The sequence below is a fragment of the Aethalodelphis obliquidens genome, unplaced genomic scaffold (genome assembly GCF_003676395.1).
Source record: "Aethalodelphis obliquidens isolate GAN/ISIS:26980383/991018 unplaced genomic scaffold, ASM367639v1 scaffold129, whole genome shotgun sequence".
Lineage (NCBI taxonomy): Eukaryota > Metazoa > Chordata > Mammalia > Artiodactyla > Delphinidae > Aethalodelphis > Aethalodelphis obliquidens.
Genome location: NW_020838073.1, coordinates 1,356,751 through 1,379,490, shown reverse-complemented (window position 1 = coordinate 1,379,490; position 22,740 = coordinate 1,356,751). Strand labels below are relative to the sequence as shown.

General features: G+C 55.8%; 1 protein-coding gene across 1 annotated transcript in view; it reads right to left on the bottom strand.

Annotated features, from left to right (window-relative positions):
• Positions 1-13,012: 13,012 nt before the first annotated feature.
• The window catches only part of GLI2 (GLI family zinc finger 2), a 183,071-nt gene continuing 173,343 nt past the window's right edge, over positions 13,013-22,740 (bottom strand). Inside the window, exons 10-13 of the mRNA XM_027099177.1 lie at positions 22,088-22,252; positions 20,523-20,801; positions 18,682-19,018; positions 13,013-17,235 (exon numbers count right to left, since the gene is read on the bottom strand). Coding sequence (XP_026954978.1) covers positions 14,807-17,235; positions 18,682-19,018; positions 20,523-20,801; positions 22,088-22,252 — 3,210 coding nt within the window. The 3' untranslated portion in view covers positions 13,013-14,806. The remainder of the gene's footprint in view (positions 17,236-18,681; positions 19,019-20,522; positions 20,802-22,087; positions 22,253-22,740) is intronic.

The following is a 22,740-nucleotide window of genomic DNA, read 5'->3' as shown; positions in this document are numbered from 1 at the left end:
CATCTCCATCTCCTCCTCCACCTGCACCTCCATGTCCACCTCAGCCTTCATCTCCATCTCCACTTCCATCACCATCTCCACCTCCTTCTCCATCTCCACCATCATCTCCATGTCCATCACCATCTCCACCTCCATCTCCAACTCTATCTCCACCTCCACCTCCATCTCCATCTCCAACTCTATCTCCATCTCCATCTCCACGTCCATCTCCATCTTCACGTGTATCTCCACCCCCATCTCCTTCTCCAGCTCCACCTCCATCTCCAGCTCCACCTCCATCTCCACCTCCACCTCCACCTCTATCTCCATCTCCACCTCCATCTTCATCTCCATCTCTATCTCCATCTCTGTATCTATATCCATCTAAGAAGTCCCAAGGTCTGTGGTGGGCAAGGTGAAGACACAGTGCAGTTGATGGTGTAGGTATAGTCCAAGTCCAAATCCAGAGTCAGGAGATGACCATTGCCCAAGCTTGATAAGAGTCACAGGGAGCTGTTTCTCTCTTCCTATGCCTTTTTTTCTATTCAAACCCTCAGTTGATGAGATAAGGCCCATCCCATTGGGAAGGGCAATATGCTTAACTCAGACTCCCAACTCAAATGTTATTCTCATCCAGACACACCCTTGTAGACACCTCATAGACATAAAGCAGAATAATATTTAATCAAATAACTGAGCGCCCCATGGCCCAGTCAAGTTGACACACAAAGTTCACCATCTCAGATGGCTCTTGCGTTTCACCTTAGTCAACTGGTGAATGGTGGTGTCGTTTACTGAGATGAGGAATCCTGGAGGAGAAGAAAGTTTGGGTATGAATACTTCCCAAACTGACTGATGGGCAATATTCAATTGATGATGCCTATGAGGCTTCCAAGGGAATGTCAAACAGGCAGCTAAATATTAGAGCCTAGTGGGTGAGGTATGCATTTAAGAGTCATCAGCACATCTACGGTATTTAAAGTCTTGAAATTTTGTGAGCATACCTGAGGAGAGAAAATATAGGAAAGGGATGGAGACTGTGCCTGGGACACTCTGCCACTCAGAGATCAGTGGGAGGAGGAAGGGGCAGAAAAAAGACCAAGAAGGAAGAGCCCTGAAGCCATCCCCCCACTCTTATTCTCAGCGTCATCTGAGATGGCAGTCCACCAGTGGAAATCCACTTAAGTGGATGGACAATCATTTGACCCATAATTCTCTGGCTTGTTCAGCGCATCCCAGTGCAATTACGTTCCTGGGTGCTTCCTATGAGTCAGGGCCTGAGCTGACCCAGACAGGGCACCTGCCGGCAAGAGGCTCACTGTCTAATGGGGATGGTTGGCTCTTGGTAGACCACTTCAGCGCCTACTCTGTGCCAGATGCAACCAAAAGAACCAAGAATGCAAAGTCCAGTGAGACACAGCCCTGCTTTCTAGGAGCTTACGGTCTGGTGGGAAGACAGACCTGAACAGATATTTCAATAAAATAGGGCAAATGCTCCCATGGGAGATTTTCTGATACGCTCTGTTGAAAGACAGACCTACCTAGAGAGAAAGGAATCTAGGTTGATTTGGCAGGATCTGACCACCTTCTGGTTACCTGCCTCTCTCCCCCGAAACCTCATAGTTAGTGTGTGATGCAAAGGCCAGAAGGAAATGAGTCATTTCATTTCATTTTTATAACCAACATCTTTAATGGAGCTGTTCCTGTTTGCCAGTACCTGGTAAGTCAGGCAGATCATGTGGAGGAGACAGACGTAGCTCCACGTGCAACACACACACACACACACACACACACACACACACACACACCCTGTTTTCTGCTTCCAAATTTCTGAAGTGTTAGGTCATTTTCCTCCCTGGCCGAATGGTTGTCTGCTGAGGGCTGGTTGGCCCATAAATTGTCCTGTCCATGATATAAAACACAGCCCTTATTGACAGCAGGTCTGCTCATAGAAGCCGTGCTGGCAGCTCGTAAAGCAGGGCCTGGTGGCACTCCCAGAGAGCCGAGGCAATAAAGGGCACGCTCCAGCAGCCGGCTGAGCTGCAGGGACAATGGCAGCAGGCCTAATGTGTCCTCCTGGCCTTCCCCACCACTGTGTAAAGCTCACAGTTAGCCGTCCTGCCTCCCTGGCCCCAGGGCAGTGAGAGAGACAGTTCCCTGAAGGAGGCTGTGTTCCCAAATCCCAACCTGGCACTTGGAATCCAAATGCCCAAGTAGGAGGGAAGTGACATCTTTGGCTCTTTGGTCACAATGGCCCACGATGTGTGTCTGGGGCCTCGTTTCCATAGGGCTCGCTGCTGCCAACCCCCTGCCCACCGCCCCATTGTCAGGTCTTCCCAGCCAGAGCCAGTGTTGGTGACCCCAGCTTGCTCTCTCCAGACCCCTGAGTGACACCGCCCCGCTGGAACAAGACCCACTCCCACCCCGGGGCAGGCGATCCCCCCATCAACTGGTGATCACCCTCAAAGTGTCCTCAAGGACGGCTCACTCTCCAGTGACTAACAATCCCAGACAGTCTCCTCTTTTCTTTTTCTTTTTGGCCACGCTGCATGTGGGATCTTAGTAGCCTGTCCAGGGATCAAACCCATGCCCCCTGCATTGGGAGCACAGAGTCTTAACCACTGGACCGCCAGGCAAGTTCCATTTTCCTCTTTTCTTGAGCCTGTGATCACTGGTCTCCCAGTGGACCACTTCAACTGCTACATCCCAGGGAAGAATAGAAGCTCTTTTTTCTTCCCAGGGCCAAACCTACAAGCCCACCTCCATCCGCTACCCTCCTGTTTCCTTCCCTCTTGTTCCAACAGAGACATCACCTTCCTGCCATCTGAGGCCAATCCTCCCGCCCTGTGGCCATCCAGTCGGATCCCCACCATGCACTCCAGTTGGCCCACTCCTCCTTGTCTAATGGCCTCTCCCTTCAGCTGGGTGCCTCTCAGTGTGTGCCTCCAACACACTTAAGTCTCCCATAAAAAAATCACATAGATGCGGTACGCGGGCCTCTCACTGTTGTGGCCTCTCCCGTTGCGGAGCACAGGCTCCGGACACGCAGGCTCAGCGGCCATGGCTCACGGGCCCAGCCGCTCTGCGGCATGTGGGATCTTCCCGGACCGGGGCACGAACCCGCGTCCCCTGCATTGGCAGGCGGACTCTCAACCACTGCACCACCAGGGAAGCCCCTTCTTCTTTTTATAAAAATAATTTTACTTTATTTATTTATTTTTGGCTGCAGTGGGTCTGTTGCTGCACGCGGGCTTTCTCTAGTTGCGGAGAGCAGGGGCTACTCTTCGTTGCGGTGCGCGGGCTTCTCATTGTGGTGGCTTCTCTTGTTGCGGAGCACGGACTCTAGGTGCATGGGCTTCAGTAATTGCGGCACGCGAGCTCAGTAGTTTTGGCTTGCGGGCTTAGTGGCTCCGCTGCATGTGGGATCTTCCCGGGCCAGGGCTCGAACCTGTGTCCCCTGCATTGGCAGGCAGATTCTTAACCTCTGTGCTACCAGGGAAGTCCAGCTGGCACCCTTCTTGAAAGAGTTGTCTCCCATTGCTTCCCCCACCTCCCCGTCTCCTTGCCCGGCTCACACATCACCACAGCTCCTGCTCCCAGAGCCAATGAGTTCACTCAGCAAGTGTAAATTACACTGTGAGCTTGACCTCATTTGTGCCTCAGGGGAAGAATACAGCAGGTAAGGAGACAGGGATGGAGCAGGTGTATGATTTTACATAGGGTGGTCAGGACAGCAAAGACCTGAAAGTGTGAGTAGTGTGTCTATCTGGGGAAGGACATTCCCAGCAGTGGGAACAGCCAGTGCAAAGGCCGTGAGGCAGAGTGTGCCAGCAGTGTCTGTGGGACAGCAAGGAGGCCAGGGTGGGTGAAGGAGAGTGATGGGTGTGTGTGTGAGACAACGAGGTCATAGAGAGACTTGCAGGCTGTAGTGCTCAGGCTGGGTGGGAGAGGGGCTCAGGGTCAGTGCTAAGCAGAGAATTGACATGATCTGGAAGGATGCTCCAACTGGAGGATGAGGATAGGCCTTAGCAGATGGTGGAGGAAGCAGGTAGAGCAGCAGGGAGGCTTGCGATAGGATGGGGATACAGCAGTGGAACGGAGTGCTGGTCGACTGGCTCTTCCGGAGGGAGCAGAGAAAGCCCTGATCTAGTCATTTCGCAGTGAAACGCTCCCTCCATGGCAGAGTCATAGGGTCTTGCAACTGGCTGGTGAATTTCTCCTGAGCTGGAACTAGGGGAGTCCAGCACGCCACAGGGGCCCCAGGGGGGTGTGGTGAAAAGTGAACAGATTGTGGATATTCTCTGAAGTTAGAGCCAAAAGGATTCTGAGATGTGAGAGAAAGGCAAAGGCCAAGGGTGACTGCAAGGCTGCCCAGCCTTGCGATGATCAGGGGTGCTCGCCGCTGTTGTCGCCCCTCCCTCCTTGGAAACGCTCCTTCCGTGCCTTCTGGGGTACCTCCCCCGCCCCCAGCTCTGGTTCTTCTGCTCCATCTCTTGCCGTATCTTCTAGACTCCCTGGCAGCCGTGGCCTCCTGGTTTGGACCCTTGATTGCTGGGGTTTCCTAAGACTCCCTTTGGGCCCCTTCCCCTCTGAGGCTCCATGGTGTCCCAGGTAATCTCAACCTCCTTCACGTGGTTGGCTCACAAGCTGGCATCATGGCCTACTGCCCCTCCTGTGAGCTCCAGACCCATCAATCCTAACAGCTCTCAGGGCTCTCTCTGGGATGTCTCAAAAACACACCAACTCAACATGTGCAAGTCTGAACTCCCAGACCCCCCCTCCCCGCCCTGCCCCACCCCGTCCTCACCTGTCATGCTGGCCCTCACCCAATTCTCATCTCTCAGGGGCAGGTGAGTCAGACACCCGGGACTGTTTCCTAACGTCCCCATCTCTCACTCCTCACATGGAACCCTCCACAACGTCCTCTGGATTTCACCTCCTAAGTAGTCCTTGGGTCCCCCTGCAACCTTCATGTATCCCTCCCTGGTCGCCTCTAACTGTCCGGTGCCTGGGTTCCTGGTGTTGCCTTGTACATCCTGCCAAGCCCTTCCCCATCCTGAAGCTGGACGAGGTTTCCAACATGCAAGTCTTCAAGTCTTTTTTTTTTTTGGCCGCACTGCTTGTGCGATCTTAGTTCCCGGACCAGAATTTGAACCCAGGCGCCCGGCGGTGAGAGCGCCAAGTCCTAACCACCGGATCACCAGGGAATTCCCCTAACATGCAAGTCTTAGCACGCGCGGTGCCCTTGCAAAAACCCCTCTAACGCTTCTGATGCTCTTAGGGTGTGCGATGAGAAAACCATTTTCCCCCAGCCTGTGGCTTGTCTTCCATTCTCTTAACGGTGTCTCTTGCCGAGAACACCTTTTTCATTTTGATGAAGTCCAGTTTCTGAGTTTTTTCTTTTATGGGGTCATGTTTTTCATGTTGTGTATAAGGACTCTTTGCCAAACTCAAGTCCCAAAGATCTTTTTCCCAGAAGTGTTATGGTTTTATATTGTATATTTATTTTGAGGTAATTTTTGTATGAGGTTTAGATGAAGGCTCTGGGGTTTTTTTGCCTATGGATATCCAGCTGTTCCAATACCATTGGTTGAAAAGATTACCCTTTCTCCATGGAATTGTCTTTGCATCATTGTCAAAAATTAATTGGTCATATTTGTGTGGGCCTATTTCTGGATTCTCTATTCTAGGGATTGGTTAAACATTTTCTGAGAAGGGCCACATAGTAAATACTTTAAGATCTGATGGCCATCTGCTTTTTTGAAAAAAACAGGCCTTTAAAAATATAAAAACTATTCTGAGCTTACAGGTCATACAAAAACAGGCCTCAGGGCAGCTTTGGTCTTTGGGTTGTAGTTTGTAGACCCCTGCTCTGTTCCATTCCATTGATCTGTGCCTTCCTTGTCACCAATACCACACTGTCTTGATTGTGGCAGTTTTAGAGTTACTCTTAAAATCCAGTAGGGTGAGTGTTCCAACTTGATTCTTCGTCTTTTTTTTCCTTTTTTTCTTTTTTTTTGCGGTACGCGGGCCTCTCACCACTGTGGCCTCTCCCGTTGCGGAGCACAGGCTCCGGACGCGCAGTCCTAGCGGCCATGGCTCACGGCCCCAGCCGCTCCGCGGCATGTGGGATCTTCCCGGACCGGGGTATGAACCCGTGTCCCCCGCATTGGCAGGCGGACCCTCAACCACTGTGCCACCAGGGAAGCCCTGATTCTTTGTCTTTTAATTGATGCTTTTAAACCACTTTTATTTTATGTAATTGTTGATATGTTTGGCCTTAGTTCCCCCATTTTATGCTTTGATGTCTTTGTTTTGCTGTTCCTGCCTTCTTTTGGGCTATCGGAACGATTCCATTTCAATTTCTCTATTATGTTCCTGCATACATCACCTTGCAGTATGTTTGTTTATTGATTATATCAGGAAATACCATATACATGCTGAACTCTTCTGTGTCCTGACAATTGATACTTTACCACTTCAAGTGGAATGTTGCTATCTAGCCCCTTAAGTCCCTTAACCACCTCCTCCTTTATGACACATTTGTCTTATGACATTGACATACATTGAAAGCCCCATCACACAATGTTGTATACTTTCTGCTTCAACCGTTAAGTACATTTTAAAGGACTCAGGAGGGAAGGATGCTCTACTGTGCTTACCCAGATACCATTTCTATTCCTCTTCCCTCCTCCCTGATGTTCTGTTTTCTTCTGGTATCATTTCCTTTCTGGTTTAGAACAGATCTATGAACAGTGAATTCTCTTCATTTTCCTTCATCTGAGAGTGTCTATTTTCCCTTCGTCCCCGAAGGATATTTTCATGGATACAGAGTTCTGTGCTGACAGTTCTTTTCTTTCAGCATTTAAAAAATATCCCAGTTACCTCTGGCGTCCATGGTTTCTGATGAGGAGTCTCCAACCCCCTCAGGAGACTTCCGATTCATCTTCAAAACCTGGATCAGGTCTTATTTCTCATTCAAACTCTGCTGATTTTATGGGTCCCCTCCCTGCTCCATGATTCAAGCCCATCACGCCTTTCCTATGTGTGACGTCATCACACACATCACCCCACCTGTAGTGACCCAATCACACATTGGTCTCATACACTTGTTCTTGCTCGTGTTCACCAGCTGAGGGGTGGGGAAGGGAGGAAGGAAGGAGGAAGGGAGGAAGAGAAGGGAAAGAGGAAGAGGAAAAAGAAGAAGAAGAAGACGGGGGAGGGGTAAAATAGATGCTCTCAGGTGGTGGAAAACGAAGAGAATCCATTGTCAGAAGCTCTGCTCTAAAAGCAAAAAGGAAGAAAATGGAACATCAGGAAGGAGGGAAGAGGAATAGTAGGAGGGGGAGGGAGCGGGAGGGGGGAGGGGAGGGAAGGAAGGAGGAAGGAAGGAAGAGACGGGAAAGGGGAAGAAGGGGAAGAAGAAATAGGAGGAGAAGGAGGAAGTGAGGAAAAGACGAAGGAGATTAAGAAGCAGCTGAAGACGGATCACCTTTCAGTAACCTCAGATGACCTCTGAGTTCAGCGAATGTGTTTCTGAACTTGAACTAATGAGCGAACGCGGGTCCCCTGCACGGAGGAAGACCAGTTTGCCACCATGTAGCAGGTCTTCCACGCCTACCCAGCTGCAAGAAATCCCCAGGTGGCTCAGGAAGCAGTTGATGAGGGCTTAGAATGTTGCCATGGGCTCCTCCACGCATTCCTTCATCGTTTGAATGAACTGGGTAACCATGGCGTCTTTTTCGGTGGACTTCAGTGCTTGCACCCAGAGGAAACATGCTTCAGTAATAGATTTTCTGGAACCGAGGCAGTCCAGTGGAGTGCATTTTGGAGTTGGAAGGGCCCATCAGAGACCCTCAGCTCACAGTCACAAGACAGCTACTAGTTCTACGGTGAGACTCTGGTCCAAAAACCTCGGGTCCTCAGCTGCCAGGTCACAGTCTTCTTCCTCCCTTCCCCTAACCCCCAATCCACTTAAAAAACAAACCCCAGTACCTCTTAAGGACACCTCAAGGTTTCTACAGCTCCAGGTCTCTGTTCAGAATTCTTTGTAGACTGCAGACATAGCCTCACGTTCAAATACATTCTGCAAGGGCCGCTCACAAGATCCAATTTCTACTCATCTCTTAAGGTTTGGTTCACTCCACCTCTGTGAAGTTTTCCAGAACCACCAGATTTGGAACTAAACTCGGCAGAATTAATCAAAACCACTGATGGGGTCTCATGGGCTGGATCAGACACCGCTCTTTCCTTCAAAGGACTAACTCAGACCATCAGAGCCAGAAAGAAGGAAAGGACTGAATAGTACATATGGGCCATGCCTGTGCTATCGGTGCTGGGGTAGCCAGCCTCCTCCCGGGATTCTAGAAGCAGGAGTCCTAATCCTAAGTTTAGAACGTGCTCATTTTTCTGGACCTCAATTCATTTGGGGCCGAACTAGAGGTTTGGTTTTCAAACTCCACCCTGTGGGCCCATGTGTGTGTTGCTCTGGTTGGCGGGGCGACCCGGGGGTGGGGGTGGGGACGGAGTGTGGGCTCTGGTCTCCTGCTCTCACCACCAGCGGATCAGCTCCACTTTCATCGGTGTCCTTTACCTCGGCTAGTCAATTTCCTCTGAACAACAGATTGCGTGACTTTTTCTTTTTTCAAATTGGGGTAGAGTTGCTTTACAACGGTGTGTTAGTTTCTGCTGTACAGCAAAGTGAATCAGCTATACGTACACGTATATCCACTCTTTTAGATCTCCGTCCCGTGTAGGTCACCACAGAGCACTGAGTAGAGCTCCCTGTGCTGTACAGCAGGTTCTCCTTAGTTATCTATTTTATATATAGTAGTGAATATATGTCAATCCCAATCTCCCAATTCATCCCACCCCCCTTCCCCCTTTGGTGTCCGTAAGTTTGTTCTCTACACCTGTGGCTCTACTTCTGCCTTGCAGATAAGCTCATCGGTGCCATTTTTCTAGATTCTACATATAAGCAATATTATAAGATAGATAGATTGCATGACTTTTAACATCTGAAAGCCCATGGCACTCTGGACTCAAAAGTTCTCCCACAAAATGGGTTTGGGGACGTAGAAACTTAGAAGAGACCTCTGGACATATCAGGCTGTTGGCAACTCACAGGACTTTAGCATGCTGTTAGGTACACTGGCAAATGTTTAATGACCAGCTCTCTGCGGTTGAAGGCAGGAAGCCCTGGTTGGTCGTGTTTGCTGATTTCCATAGTATGAATTCTCCCTACACGGCCAATGTCAGTGATCGCTATGAACTCTCTGAACACAGAGTTGGGAAGAGATGCACATCATCGGCTCAGAAGCTGCCTTGGCACGTCACTGGTTGCTGGGCCACAATGAATGACCTCACTCTCCTCCCTTTTGGATTTAGAGCTAACTAAGATAGTCAGGAGAGAGATGGAGGCTACAATTCAGTCTTAGTATGATCGAAGCTGGTCTGATGCGGGAGGTTGAATTATTGTTCAGATACCGACCTGCGATACTTTTATAGGAGGTGCGCATTTCCCTCTTCCATTGATTTGGGGCTCAGTTATGTGACCTGCCTCCTGTTCCAAGCCCAGGTCTTAAGTGGCCTCCTGTATTTTCACTTGCGCTTTTGAACCTATGCCATCAACGTGATGTCCAAACAATGCTCTGGGTCCAGGGGAGAAGGCCCAGGAGCAGAGCTGAGCTGCCTCAGCTGCCCACCCAGGGCAACACCCTCAGCTGACTCACAGACCCCTGAACTAAATAAATGCTGGGTGTTTTATGTTTCAGGACTTTTGTGGTTTTTATTAGATAGCATTACTGGTGCTTATTCAGAAATTGGTACCCAGAATGGGAGGCTGCTGTCACAGGTCCTAAAATATGGAGCACAGTTTTGGAACTGGGCAGTGAGGACATTTAGAGGAGGTTGGAGACATGGCAAGAAAAATGGTGACCTGGGTGATGTGGTGAAGAAATAGTTGGCAAAATGACTGCCTATGTTCTTTGGGGAGGGAGAAAACATTTCTATGAATTCGTGGAATTCGGCAGGCTGGTTTCCAGGCAGAATATGATAAACAGCAGCTTCTTTGAGCTGTAAATGATAAGGTACCCAAAGTAAGAGATGAGTTCAAAAAGGAACCAGCCAGTGTAAAGCAGAATTTAGAAAATGAAATGATTCCTTATTTCCTGTTTCTCCTGCTGCTCCAAGATCTTCAGATGAAGCTCTGGCCTGGGGCACAGAGACCAAGTCCAGGGCAGTGCCGGTGAGACATGGCCTCAGAGTAAAGACGAAGTCTAGGGTATGCTCTTTTTTTTTTTTTTTGCAGTACACGGGCCTCTCACTGTTGTGGCCTCTCCCGTTGTGGAGCACAGGCTCCGGACACGCGGGCTCAGCAGCCATGGCTCACGGGCCCAGCCGCTCTGCGGCATGTGGGATCCTCCCGGACCGGGGCACGAACCCACGTCCCCTGCATCAGCAGGTGGACTCTCAACCCCTGCGCCACCAGGGAAGCCCTAGGGTATGCTCTTGATTTTAATGCCTTTGGTCTTGTGGTCCTTGAAAGGAATAAGGTGACTGTTGAATATCCCTTCAGTGACAATGCGGTGCCTAGACACAGCCTGATGTGGGGTGTCAGTAATCAATGTAGAGAGGGGGCATGTCGCCAAAGGAATTACAGGTGTGGCTTTGACGCACAGGGTGGACTAGAATGAAATATCAAAACCCGCCATGTTTGAGGGAGTTGCGTGGGCACATGTATCGTAAGTGTGGAGTACAGTGTGGGTGTTTGACACATAAAGAACCTCAAGCTCCCAACCTTCTTCGGGCAGAAAGGGGTTGGACAGTACTTTGCTACCCAAGGAGGTATACTTTCCAATGCCCTCTGTACAAGTGGGAAGGCAGATGGAAAACAAAGAACGCCCCGATGTGGACGCCAGAGCACAACAGACTTGGGAACCTTCCACCCAGGAATAGGGTGACCCAGGGTAGGGCCACTGGCGACGTTTCCCCGGCAGGACTTCAGACGCTGTGGACCAGCGGCTGAGACAGGAGTGGCAACTGCCGCGATTCTAGCTCTGGTCCACTCTGTGCACTGGGTGTGTGTATGAACTCTATTTAGTTCTTGAGGCTCTGGGTCAAGAAGAGATGCATCCAGAACAGGTACAGACCACACGATCTTAAACTTCGAGCCCAATGACTGATTGGATAGACTTTTGGGGTCTTGCGTGAGTGTATGCTGCTTGTGGGAGGGACATAAGGCTGTGAGGGCAGACCATGGGAGACTGTATTATTGCTGAGAAATAGGCACTCTCTCCCCCTCACGCCCGTGGAAGGAGGACACGTCCCGTCGCTGACGATGGGTTTGGCCACGTGGCTTGCTTTTGCCAGAGGAATGTGGGGAAACGGACGGTGCCCTGATTCTGAGCAGAGGCAGAACCTTCTCTGCTTGCTTTCTCATGCTCCTGCCATTCCCCGAGAAGGCAATGCCCAGGCCGGCCTCCTGACCAGGGAGGAAGATGAGGGTCATGTAGAGCACGGCCAAGCTGCCCCCGCCAAGCCGGCTGGATGAGCTGCTCCCAGCTGAGCTGCCCAGCCCAGCCCAACCGGGATCAGTCAAATCGCAGCGGACCCAGATTCATCAGCCAAACAGATGCTGTGACCTGGTGCTGAGGCTGCGTGAGTATTCTTAAGCAGCATGACCGTGGCTGTGGTTACGTGACAGAGCGCGTGGCTGAGTTGAGTGGCTTCTATGGGCTTCTTAATACTGTGGCCCATCCGGTCTCAGGCAGCATTGAACATCCTGGCCTCCCCCGTCCCCAAAGCAGGGCAGAGCTGCTTCCGGGGACTTTTAGCACGTTAAGAAGCAGGGGAGATGCGAAGCCTGAGGATGGGCTTTGAGAGAAGCAGAGGAAAGGGCCCAGCCAGGTACGCTCAGTTCCTCCTCTGGAGCATGCAATCAGCTAATTAAGTTCCCCCCTCAAAGAGAGGGGCTCCCCGGGGCTGGGAGTCGGCTGTAATCTTTCCACCAGGAAAATGTGGCCACAGACGTGAAGTTTCCCCTAATGCACAGTGAAGACTCTGGGACGCTCCCAGAAAGGAAACCTTTGAATTGTTTCCCTCGGTGCGGGGGGTGGGGGGGTCCTACACTTACTATCAGAGAAGGCTTCTTCCGTGCATCCATGACATCCACAAAAATAGCTGAGCTGAACGCGCCGCATGCGGTTTTGGCTTCCTGACTCTCCGAGCTGGGTGCCAAGGTTTCTCTCCTGGAGGGAAGCGCGCTAAGGGGCCTGGGCCGGGAGCACAGAGGCACAGCATCCCTGGCCCTACAGAAGGTGCCTTCTACCCCTGGCAACCCGGTCCTGCGCCCTCCCCTCCCAGCTCCAGAATTCATCCCAGGCCTTACGGCCCCCCTCCCCAGTCCCCCTGAGGCTCAGAGCAGTAGCCCAAACGCTGTTGATGGCAGCCTGCTGGCTCTCCAGACCCGGGTCCCCTGTGCACCTGCCAGGGCCGCCCCCCCAGGGCTCAGAGTCCTGCACCTGGCTGCTCCCCACTGGCCCCTTCGCCCCAGGCTGGTTGCTGGGTATCTGGGTGTTACACCTGCTCCCTCTAACTCTGCTTTTGCACCAGAGCACAGGGAGAGCACAGGGGGCTGCCTGTTTTCCTCTTCCCACTCCCCAAGACTCAACCATGCTCTTCCGACTGCTCGTCCAAGGGGGCGCTTGGGACCACAGCTGCACCTCATGTCAGCAAACCAACACAGACGTTCCGTCCAGCGGGCTGAAAGAGCAGCCAGACAACCCCTGTACCACGTCAAACCCCGGCCCCCCCGCCCCAGACAACAAACAAATAGGCAGTGAAAGTCCCAGCTTTAAACATTTCCTGGCCAAGGCGGGATAGTCAATTTTGACGCTGCTGAGAAAAAAATACAGCCTCGTTTCCGTTCAAATGCACCGAATTTATGGCCCAGGTTTTCATTAACTACTGTCAAGGAAGAAGCAGATAGACCAAATAAATTATGAAAAAATTACTTTTTTAATGTACAAAAGGACTTATTTACAAGTTGAGTATGTCATCTCAATTCATCGCATGTAGAAAAAGCTAAAAATGTTTTGGACATATAAATCTGACCGGATGACTCACCTACAGTATTTTCAGGGATGCTGTCTTCTGTACAGACAATATACAAGCTGGGAACAGCTAGTGAAATCCTAGCGCGGGGAAAGACCGTGCACCACACAGAGCCCAGAGCCTTGGAGGTGTCCCAGGGCTGTCGTTTGAAGTTGGCCTTGTCTTTGGACGCTGACAAAGCATTTGCTGTTCTGGGATGTAGAGTCCCAGGTGAGGTTTTGGCCCTGTCCTGGTTGAAGTCAGGGTCATAATCGGTTCCAGGTTCATAGTGGTGCAGGTGGATTTGGCAAGGTTGCCACGAATTCAACATGGGAAAGGTGTGCGGTGTTTGTACATGTGTGTGGCAGGGAGGATGCACCTATTTACCCTACTGTATATTCGGGAACAATGTCTTCTGACGCCAGTTGCAAATTCCATTTCCAGGTGGGGCTTGGCCAACACTGAATAGGAGAATTCAGTGATGGTCCCTCAGAGTCCCAAGAATCAACCCCTTCACCCTCCCACGCCCACTGAGAACACCATGCATATCATCGTTCTCTGTGAAATGAACAGGAGGGCGGCGGGAAGGGAATCCAGAAGACACCGCGACTGCATGTGGTAGCTAGGGGGTTGGTCACTGGGCTGCTGGCGAGCGGACAGCATGGCCTGGAGGAACTTGGGCGGAGGTTGCTGTCAAGCCCTGGGGTTTATCCATGGTCAAGTGGGTGCATAGTGCATTGGAGAAACAGGCTTGGGTAAACACGCGACTTCCTCGTCCTACTGGGAGACCTCCAGGGCAGCCTGAAGCTGGGCCCCTGGTGCGCTCACTACCCAGGTCCCAGGCCACGCTTCAGCTCACCTTGGCCATCACACCTTGGCTCACCTTCAGCTCACCCACAGCAGCTCCGGCAGCCCCGAGGTATTTAGAAATGTGTTCTTTTCAGGAAGGGCTACATTCTACACGCATGAACACTGTAAACATGGTCTGGAGAGGCCAGGGTAGCTTCTGGGCTTGCCCTGAGTATTACACTCTTTTCTTTCCTTTTTTCGGGTGATACTTCCATACTTCATTCATCCACACACACCTGGACAGTCGGCCAGCTGTAAACTTAGCTTTGCGGGGTAGACATGCCTGCTCTACCAAACCTGGAATCAGGATGTGCTTCCAAATCATCCAGGTAAGATTTTTTTCCCACTCCCTGGCAAGGGATGTTAGAGGCCTCAAGAATTAAGCTTCATAGAAGAATTCCGGTGGGCATGAATTCCTTTACTTTGCAGGTACTGGAACAAGAAACTTATCTTCCTGGTTTAGAATACCTAGTATGGCTTTCAGATTCAAATCCAAATGTGGTTCCTCTCTCCTCTTTCCACGTGTGCTTGGAAAGCCCTGGGCCAACGTAATCCCTCATTAGCCAGATGACAGAGGTGACAAAGCCAGAACAGAGTGGTCCTATAAACACCAAAGGCTGCGAAGCGCTGTGTAAACGAGTTTTGCATTCCTGCCTTGCCTTTTCTGTTGAGGCTTTTTTCAGAGTTCCGACAGATAATCTAAAAGAAGACCAGACAGGACGCACGTAAACCTGCCCTTAAAGCCTCTGTGGTCTGAACCAGCCACTGGCCAAACTCCCTCAGACCTATTTAATACTTTTGGGGGAAAAAGATGAAACGGACGAAAGGCCCGCGCTCTGGGAAGCGCTGGTCCCTCGGGGTCCGCACAGCGCCAGGCGCCGGGGCCTTAGGTCATCATGTTGAGGAACTTGCTCTCCTCGGCCAGGCTGGTGAGCATGGAGCTCATGTCCCCAACCGCCATGTTGCTGATGCCCACAGGGATGGAGGGCAGAGTCAGGGAGTTGCGTGGGGTGGTGAGGCGGGAGGAGCTCTGGGAAAAGCCGTGGAGGAGACTGGGGCTCAGGGCCCCCGAGAGCAAGCTGGAGTGATCGCCGTCATCCATGATGGCATCAAAATCAATCTGGGGGGCCTCGAGTAGCTGGGAGTCCACAGTGCTGGACACCTGGTTGAGCCCTGGCGAGGGCAAGGCCTGGGGCTGCGGAGGCTGGGGCCGCATGGCCTGGCAGCTGGCCTGGTTCTCCAGGCCTCCGTTCTGCTCGTACATGTGGATCTGGCCGTAATAGTAAAGCGTGCTGCGGTCCTGGGCCCCGCCCGCATCCTGGGGGGGTGCCTGGGGAGTCAGGGCCAACACGCCGCCCATCGTCCCCTTGGGCACAGACTCTGCCATCTCCTGGTCGGCTGACAGGGCAGCCATGGCGTGGCCAGAGGCCCTGGCATAGGCCAGCTGCTGCCCCGCACGCACCCCACGGCGGCGGCCAGCAGGGCCGGGCTCTGCGGGTGGCCGGGGTTGCACTAGGCCGAAGCTCGATCCGGCCGCCCCTGTCGGGCCCTGCTGAGGCCCCACGAAGCCAGGCTGGTGGGAAGGCACAAGGCTGGGGCCTTGGCAGTAGCCCTCCTGGCTCATGGCTGTGGCCAGGTGATGGCTCTGCTGTGGGTAGCTCTGGGCTAGGTGAGGTGGTGGCATCCTAGCCAGGCTGGAACTGGGGATGTCAAGTTCCCTGTGGCTGCTGCCCATCATGGCGGGGTCAGGGACAACTTCCATCTGCTGGGGGAGCCCCAGGTGGCCTGGCTTGGCCGCCATGTTGCTGCAGGACCGGGGGAACTGGTGCGGGGCCCCACCCAGGGGGCTCAGCTGGGGATGGGCTTGGCCGTAGCCAGGGTGGGCGCTCACAGCAGCCGCCATGTTGGAACACTGGCCACCCGCCCCTGGCTGCCGCAGCTGCTGCATGTAGTTTACCCTGGGCGCGGAGGGCGCTCCACCGCAGGGCTGCAGGTGTGGCTGCGAGCTGTCCAGGACCCCGGGGCTCAGCTGCAGGCCCTGCTGACTGTAGCCTGGGTACTGGCTGAAGGCTGGCTTCTGTGGCACCACTGCCAGGTGGCCCTGTGGGAAGGGCGGAGGCTTTCCCTGGCTGGCCAGGGCGTCCACGGTGCCAGAGCTCACCTCGTTCCACTGCACAGGCATGCTGTTTTTGTTCAGGCTGGAGGGGGCCACGTAACCCAGTGGGCAGCCTCCCAGCACAGGGGCAGAGGGGCCCACGTTGGAGTCTGCGGCCGCTATCGTGTGCCGGCCGTGCAGCCCGGGGCTGGGCAGTTTGGGGTTCTCGGAGAAGCAGGTGCTCTCCGGGGCGTACACCTTTGGGGCGCTCTCCTCCAGGGTGCCACCGGCATGCGCCTTGATGTACTGCACCACGTCGTCGGGCAGTACAAGGTCGTCCTCCGGCAGCCCGAGGCTGACCTCGGGGCCCACGCCGTCCGCCCCCACCGCCAAGGCCTCCATCACTGCGTTCTCGCTAATACTGGGCGGCCGGGGGGAGTAGGGGCCTCGGGCCAGGCCGCCGTCGGCGCTTGCGTGGCTCTGCAGACGGAGGCCTCGGCCCTGGGCGCAGGGCAGCGGCAGAGCTGCCGGGGTCACGTCGTGGGCGCTGTGGAAGCGCTGCACCCGTGGGGGCGCCAGGGCGTCGGGTCGCCTCCCAGGATCGCTGGCCCTCCGCGCCCCACCACCCGGCGCCTCATGGGGGAAGGAGGGCGCCGGCCCCACTGGCCCGTAGTGCGGCCCATCGCTGCCCCGCCGAGGCCCGATCGGGTGCGGGCAGGCAGCGGGCAGCATGCGCTCGGGTGCATCCAGGAGCGCCAGCCGGGTCCGCAGGCTAGCGCGCTCCAGGCCGGGCAACGGGGTGGGGGGCGGCCCGCCCGTGGCTGCCGCGTACTTGGCCCGCAGGCTGTACTGCTGGGCGGGTGTGAGCTGGAGCAGCCCCGGGCCGCCACCACCGCTGCCGCCATACTGGCTGGCCTCGCTGGAGCGCCGCGACGCGTCGGTGGAGATGGGGTCATAGGAGTCGGCGGAGCTGGCGGGGTGTGCGCGGCCGGCGCCCAGGGGCGAGGCCTCGCTGGAGCGGCGGCTGGAGAAGTAGGGGGAGATGCCCGAGGAGCGGCGGCTCACGGTGTAGGCCGAGCTGACCGTGCTGGTGGAGCTGTCGCGGCGCTCCTGCAGGTGGCTCAGCACGGTCACCTCGCCGGCGGACAGATCGGACAGCCGCGGGTTGGGCAGCAGCCCCGCTGGCCCGCCGCCGCCTCTTAAGTTTTCCAGCACGGAGCCTGCGGGAGAGGAGAGGGTTCAGCGCCGGGGACTGGGGACAATGGGCGGTACACTGCCTGCTTGGGCCGCGCTGAGGCTGCCGGGCCCAGAGCCCTGGAACGGGACCTGGCACCCAGAAGGAACCCAGCCAATGATTTCTCAAGAGGAGGAAAAGAAGGGACAGTTAGCAAACGGTGGCACTCATAGCCAGGGCAGCTAGTGGAAGTTAGGAGGCCCAATCCCAATCCAGCACTGCCCGGCTGGCCCTGCGTTCTCATTAGGTCCCATCCTCAGTTTCTCCAGCTATGGATGGGATGTGCCTCTCCGTAGCACTGGGTTATCCCCAAGAGCCCAGGAGGGCCCTGGCCACAGCCTCCCTGCATCCCCACCATCCACGATGGGCGCTGCCATGTGGGCTCCCCTGGGACTGAGTTTACCCAGCAGGCTGTTTAGGGGGACTGTCCTGAGACCCACAGCCACGGCGGGGTGGTGTGGAGAGGCAGCAGAGTGGTTAGGGAGAAGACAGCTGCAACGCAGGCCCACCGCCAGCCGCGGCTCATCTCACAGGCAGCTCTGGGCCTTGAGCAGCCTCTACAGCCCTGCAGAGATCTATCCCTGGACGTGGGCCATGCCGGGAAGGGTGACCTTGGGTGAGGCAGCTGTCAGCACCCCAGGCAATCTCTGCAGGAGGTGGGGAGTTGAAGGCCATCTGCCGGCAGTTCCCTTGACAGCTGGGGCAACGAATCCCCCCTTCAAGAAGGAGCAGGGTGGTGCCTCTCAGGGTCTCCTCTTAATAACTCAGTGCCACGGTGCACACTGGGCCCTGGAGGGCAGTGTGGAGGCTCAGTGCCCCAAGGTGTCTGGCGCCCGGCACGCAGCCTGGCACAGTGGCACTCAAGAAATGCCTGGTGAAGACATCTTCCACCTCAAAGTCTGGCCAACGCTTCCCGAGGCTGAGCACAGGGCTGCCCCCTCCGTGACGCCCTCCCTGCGCCTCCCCAGCTGCCCTGCTTTCTCTCGAGCTACACTGAGCTCTGTCCTCGGCGCTCCTTGCTTATTCGGCATCTCGTAACTTGGCCTTCTAACCACAGGGACCTGGAACGTGTCCCTGTCCTGCCGAGCCCTTTGCCGTGGTGTGCGCGGCAGGTGCCTGGTAGGCAAGTGCATGGCTCACGAGGAGAGCAAGGGCTGAGCTGGGCCTGCCTGCCTTGGGGCTTATGGGGATGCAGCATGGTGTAGCCGGAGGAGCATGGGCTTCGGAGCCACTCAGGCCTGGGCTGAGCCTCAGCTCTGCCACCGATCTGAGCAAAGCACTTTCACCTCTCTGAGCCTCAATTCCCTGACCTGTGCAATGGGCTTGTAAGATCCATCTTCTCCAGGGCACATGGTGCGTGGTGGGTATGAACCTCATCGTGCTGCCCTGGGCTCCCTCCCACCCCACCTGCACGCCCGGGGCCTCCACTCACCACTTGCCGGCAGGGGGGGCAGCTTGGAGTTCCGGGTGTGTGGAGCCGGCCCGGCCCATGAGCAGGAATCCTTGAGCGACTTGAGCTTCTCCCTCTTGAGCTGCTCGAACCGGTGCACGGTGGTCATGTGTTTGCGCAGCTGCAGGCCACCGGCAGAGGGGGTGGCCAGGGCGGAGGCGTCGGCCCCCGGCGGTGGGTCCTCCAGAGCCGTCAGGTCTGCCAGGCTCCCGGGCCCTGTCCCCGGCATCTCCACACCGCTGTCATTGTTGGGGGCACTGCCCAGAGGAGAGGGCTCGCTGCTGCAGGAAGACTGGGCCCCGGGGCTGGACTGACACAGCTGTGGGGAGCGTGGTGAGAAGGCACAGACTCAGAGGGTGCGAGCACCCACCGGCCCCGCCACCCACGCTGCACCCTTGCACACCCGGGGGCAGGACGCTGCCGTATGGAGGAGCTTTCAAAGCACCACTGCTCTGAACCTCGACTTCCCCAGCTGTAAGCGGGACCCGACCTGACTCCTGGAGAGAGTCGGTGGATGGATGGAGACCACCCGGCGAGTAGAAGGCAGCGGGTAATCGCCAGGCACCCACCACCCACCCGCCCTAGCCCCCTGCTATGCTCCTAAACTTTCCCAGCCAGCGTCTGGGCCGAGCTCTCTGCCTGCAGAGCTTTCAGTATGTGGACCCTATGAAGCTGAGCCCTACAGAGGCTGCCGCAGCCGCGTGAAATTGACAGGAAGGAGGAGACTGAAGCACCCCAACAACAGCGATGGGGGTGGGCCACTCGATGAAGTAAGAAACAGTGAAGGCCTGCTACCTGCCGTCTGCCCAGCAGGCCGGAGGTGGGTTGCTGGAAAGGGAAGGGTTGACGGCGGAGGGTGCAGCTGCTGGACACAGCCCTCACCCTTGACCTGAGTGGCCACCCCAAACCAGCCCTCCCTCTGCAACAGGGTGAATTGAGGCGAGAGCTGGTGGCACACGTGTACGGGGTGGAACCCCACAGAAACTGGGCTCCCTCCACCGTGACCTGGGATCTGAGCCCAAATGAGGCTCACCTGGGATGCAGCATCCTTGGTTCATTTCTAACCTGAAGGCTCCCAAATTCCACACCTTTCCAGGGGAGCTGCACACAGCACGGCCCACACCCCTCACCTCGGCACTCAAGGCCTTCTGTAGATCAGGCCCGCCCTGCTCCGCAGTCCAGATTCACACCTCCACCCTGCCCTGACCCTCACTTGGGCTTGGACCCCACCGCTTCCTCCTGTGCCTGCAAGCTTGACCCCCTGCTGCCAGCCTCGAGCTGTTCCGACGGCCCCACCTGCGGTGCCTGCGGTCTACGTACCCGAACCTGCCTTCCCGGCCTTAAGGAGCCTGGACAAGCGCCCCAGCCCCCCTCACTCACGCCAGCGCGCCCAGAGCCCACCCCGCTGCTCCGCTCACCTCAGTACCGTCTATCCTTAGGGGAGGTACAGTCAGGAGAAAGAGGTGGAGACAAAGAACAGGTGGTTAGAACAAAAGGGGTGCAGGCCAGAGGGGCAAGGACGCAGAGACAGGACAGAGGGGCGGGGGCAGCTGCGGCGGCGGCGGGTACTGGTTGGAAAGGCAGACACCGGGTACCGCCCCACCCCCTGCAAACTGACCGCGTCGGGGGAGGCATCCCCGTCACCCACGGCCTGCCCAGCAGGATGGGACCTGGCACGAAACAGGTTCCATGGGGGCCCAAGGTGGTGATGGGGGCCAGCTGAGCTGGAGAGAGGAGGGACATCCTTGCGCCCCTGGTGCCGCTGGGCACGGCCTCCTGGGGGCGGGGTATGGACCAGGCCTATGCTGCGCAGCCCTGCTTACCCCGGAGCGCTCGGTCTTGATGGCTTTGACGTGCAGGCAGTCCTCCACGGCCTGGCTGGTGCTGCTGGCCTCGGCGCTCCCCTCGGAGCCCCGGACAGGCTCGGCGCCGGCCTCGCTGTCCCCGTTCTCCCTGAGCAAGGGGGTGCGGAGGTGCACGTCGTTGCGCTGCTTCTTGGTGACGTGAGCATCTGGGCCGTGGACTGTTTTCACGTGCTTCCGGAGGGAGCTGGGGTCTGTATACCTCTTGGTGCAGCCTGGGATCTTGCAGATGTAGGGTTTCTGGAAGAGAAGAGGCGTTACGGATGGGATAGGAAGGCAGACTCCGCGTGGGCGCACCGTCCGTCCTCCCGGAGCCGCGTCCTTCGGCAGAGCAGAGCTGGCGGCACTGTCGGAAGGCGCTGGGCCCATGGATGGAGCCACGTCAGCCCCGCCCCGCAGGAGTCCCGCCCACAGGAGTCCCGCCCCGCAGGAGCCCCGCCCCGCCGGCTTCGCCTGCCACCTTTTCCTGCAGGTAAGCCTGTGGTTAAGGGGGCCCCCACCACGGACCAGGGACATGGATCAGAGCCTGTAGAGGGAGGGGACACACAGTGCCTGGTGTGATCCGCATAGCGATTGAGGCGCTGGGCATTTTGGTATCAGTAGAGAGTGTATTACCTCGTTATACGTCTGTGACACAGCACGAACACCTGCTCTGTCTCACGAGGAAAGACAGGTTCAGAGAGGCAAAGACACTGCCCCCAAGTCACCCAGGAGTGGGATGAAAACCCAGGGTTTCTGAACCTCGGTCCTGAGCTCATACACACACACAAGTGACATCCACATATACTCTGTCTACAGGCATACGCGCACACAGGTACACACACGTATGCACACACAAGCACACACATCCACGTAAACTCACACACACGTATGTAAACACCCACACGTGTACATATACTTACAAATACATATTCACACACCCACACACATAATACACACATCCACATCCACACACATGCACATACATGCTTGCAAACACACATACCCACACACACCCCTATCCAAGGCTAGCTCTTGTCTTTAGACACTCTGAGGGGTTCAGATACCTTTGGGAAGTCCTCGAACTTCCTACCAGCACTGGAGCAAGTCCCTTCGGGGTCCAAAATGTATCAAAACGTTTAGAAACATCCTTTCCTGAGTCTACCTGAGTGACAGCAGTTGAATGGCTGGGCGGGGACCGGAAGGCGGGTACAGAGCCACCATGAGCTCCCACCCGACTTTCCTCCCTGGGCTCCCTCAGCCCTGCCTGGGGTTCTGGCTACCTGGAGAGACAGAGGCTGCTCTGTGCTCCACGCGGGGAGGGACCGACAGCTCCGCAGGCCCGGGCGGCACGAGCGGCTGGAGCGTGTCATCCGCCAGCCTGTGGTGGGGGGGACAGGGCTGCCACTGCATGCTGAGTCCCCACACCAGGGGGCGGAGGGAAGTGGCACCTGGCCACCGAATGGCCTACGGGCGTCTAGAAGCCGTGGGATGAGGGTGATGCATTCACGCACGTGCCCGCTGCCCGCCTCCCTGGGGCCGGGTACCTCGTTGGAATGGGTGCGGTTCTGGTGCTTGGCGCGGTCCGAGGCATTTGAGAAGGCTTTGTTGCAGCCCTCATGCTCACACACGTACGGCTTCTCCCCTGTGTGGGAGCGCAGGTGCGTCTTCAGGTTCTCCAGGCGGGAGTAGGCCTTCGAGCAGCCCTCAAACTGGGAAGAGGCGGGTTCAGTCAGTGAGGGCGCCCCATATCCACCGCAGGGAGCCTGACCCGGGGGCCCGCTCTGCCCCGCACGTGCAGCCAGGCGCACGGATCTCAGCGACAGCAGCTACCTTCCTTCCTGATTATATAAATGACACGTGGCAAAAACGTGGAAGGGACAGGAAAATGACACCGTCCACGGCCCAGGGACAGCCGACACCCAGGCAAGTCTCATTCTGGGGACTCTGCAGTTCATCCCCGCACGTTTTTCAAACCCAAATCGGGAACATCTCAAGCGTTCAGTTACTTATTCTGCTCGTTAAAATCAACAGCACATTGTAAAGACTCTTCCCATAGGATTACAAACTCTGTAAATGTTCCCGTCAACTGTTTCCCAACGCCACTCCCTGGTTAGAACTGTTCTGTGCATTGAATGTGCTGAGAATAAAATCCGGGTCCTCTGCGCCCCTGAGGGAGCTGGCCATCCTCGCCCTCGGT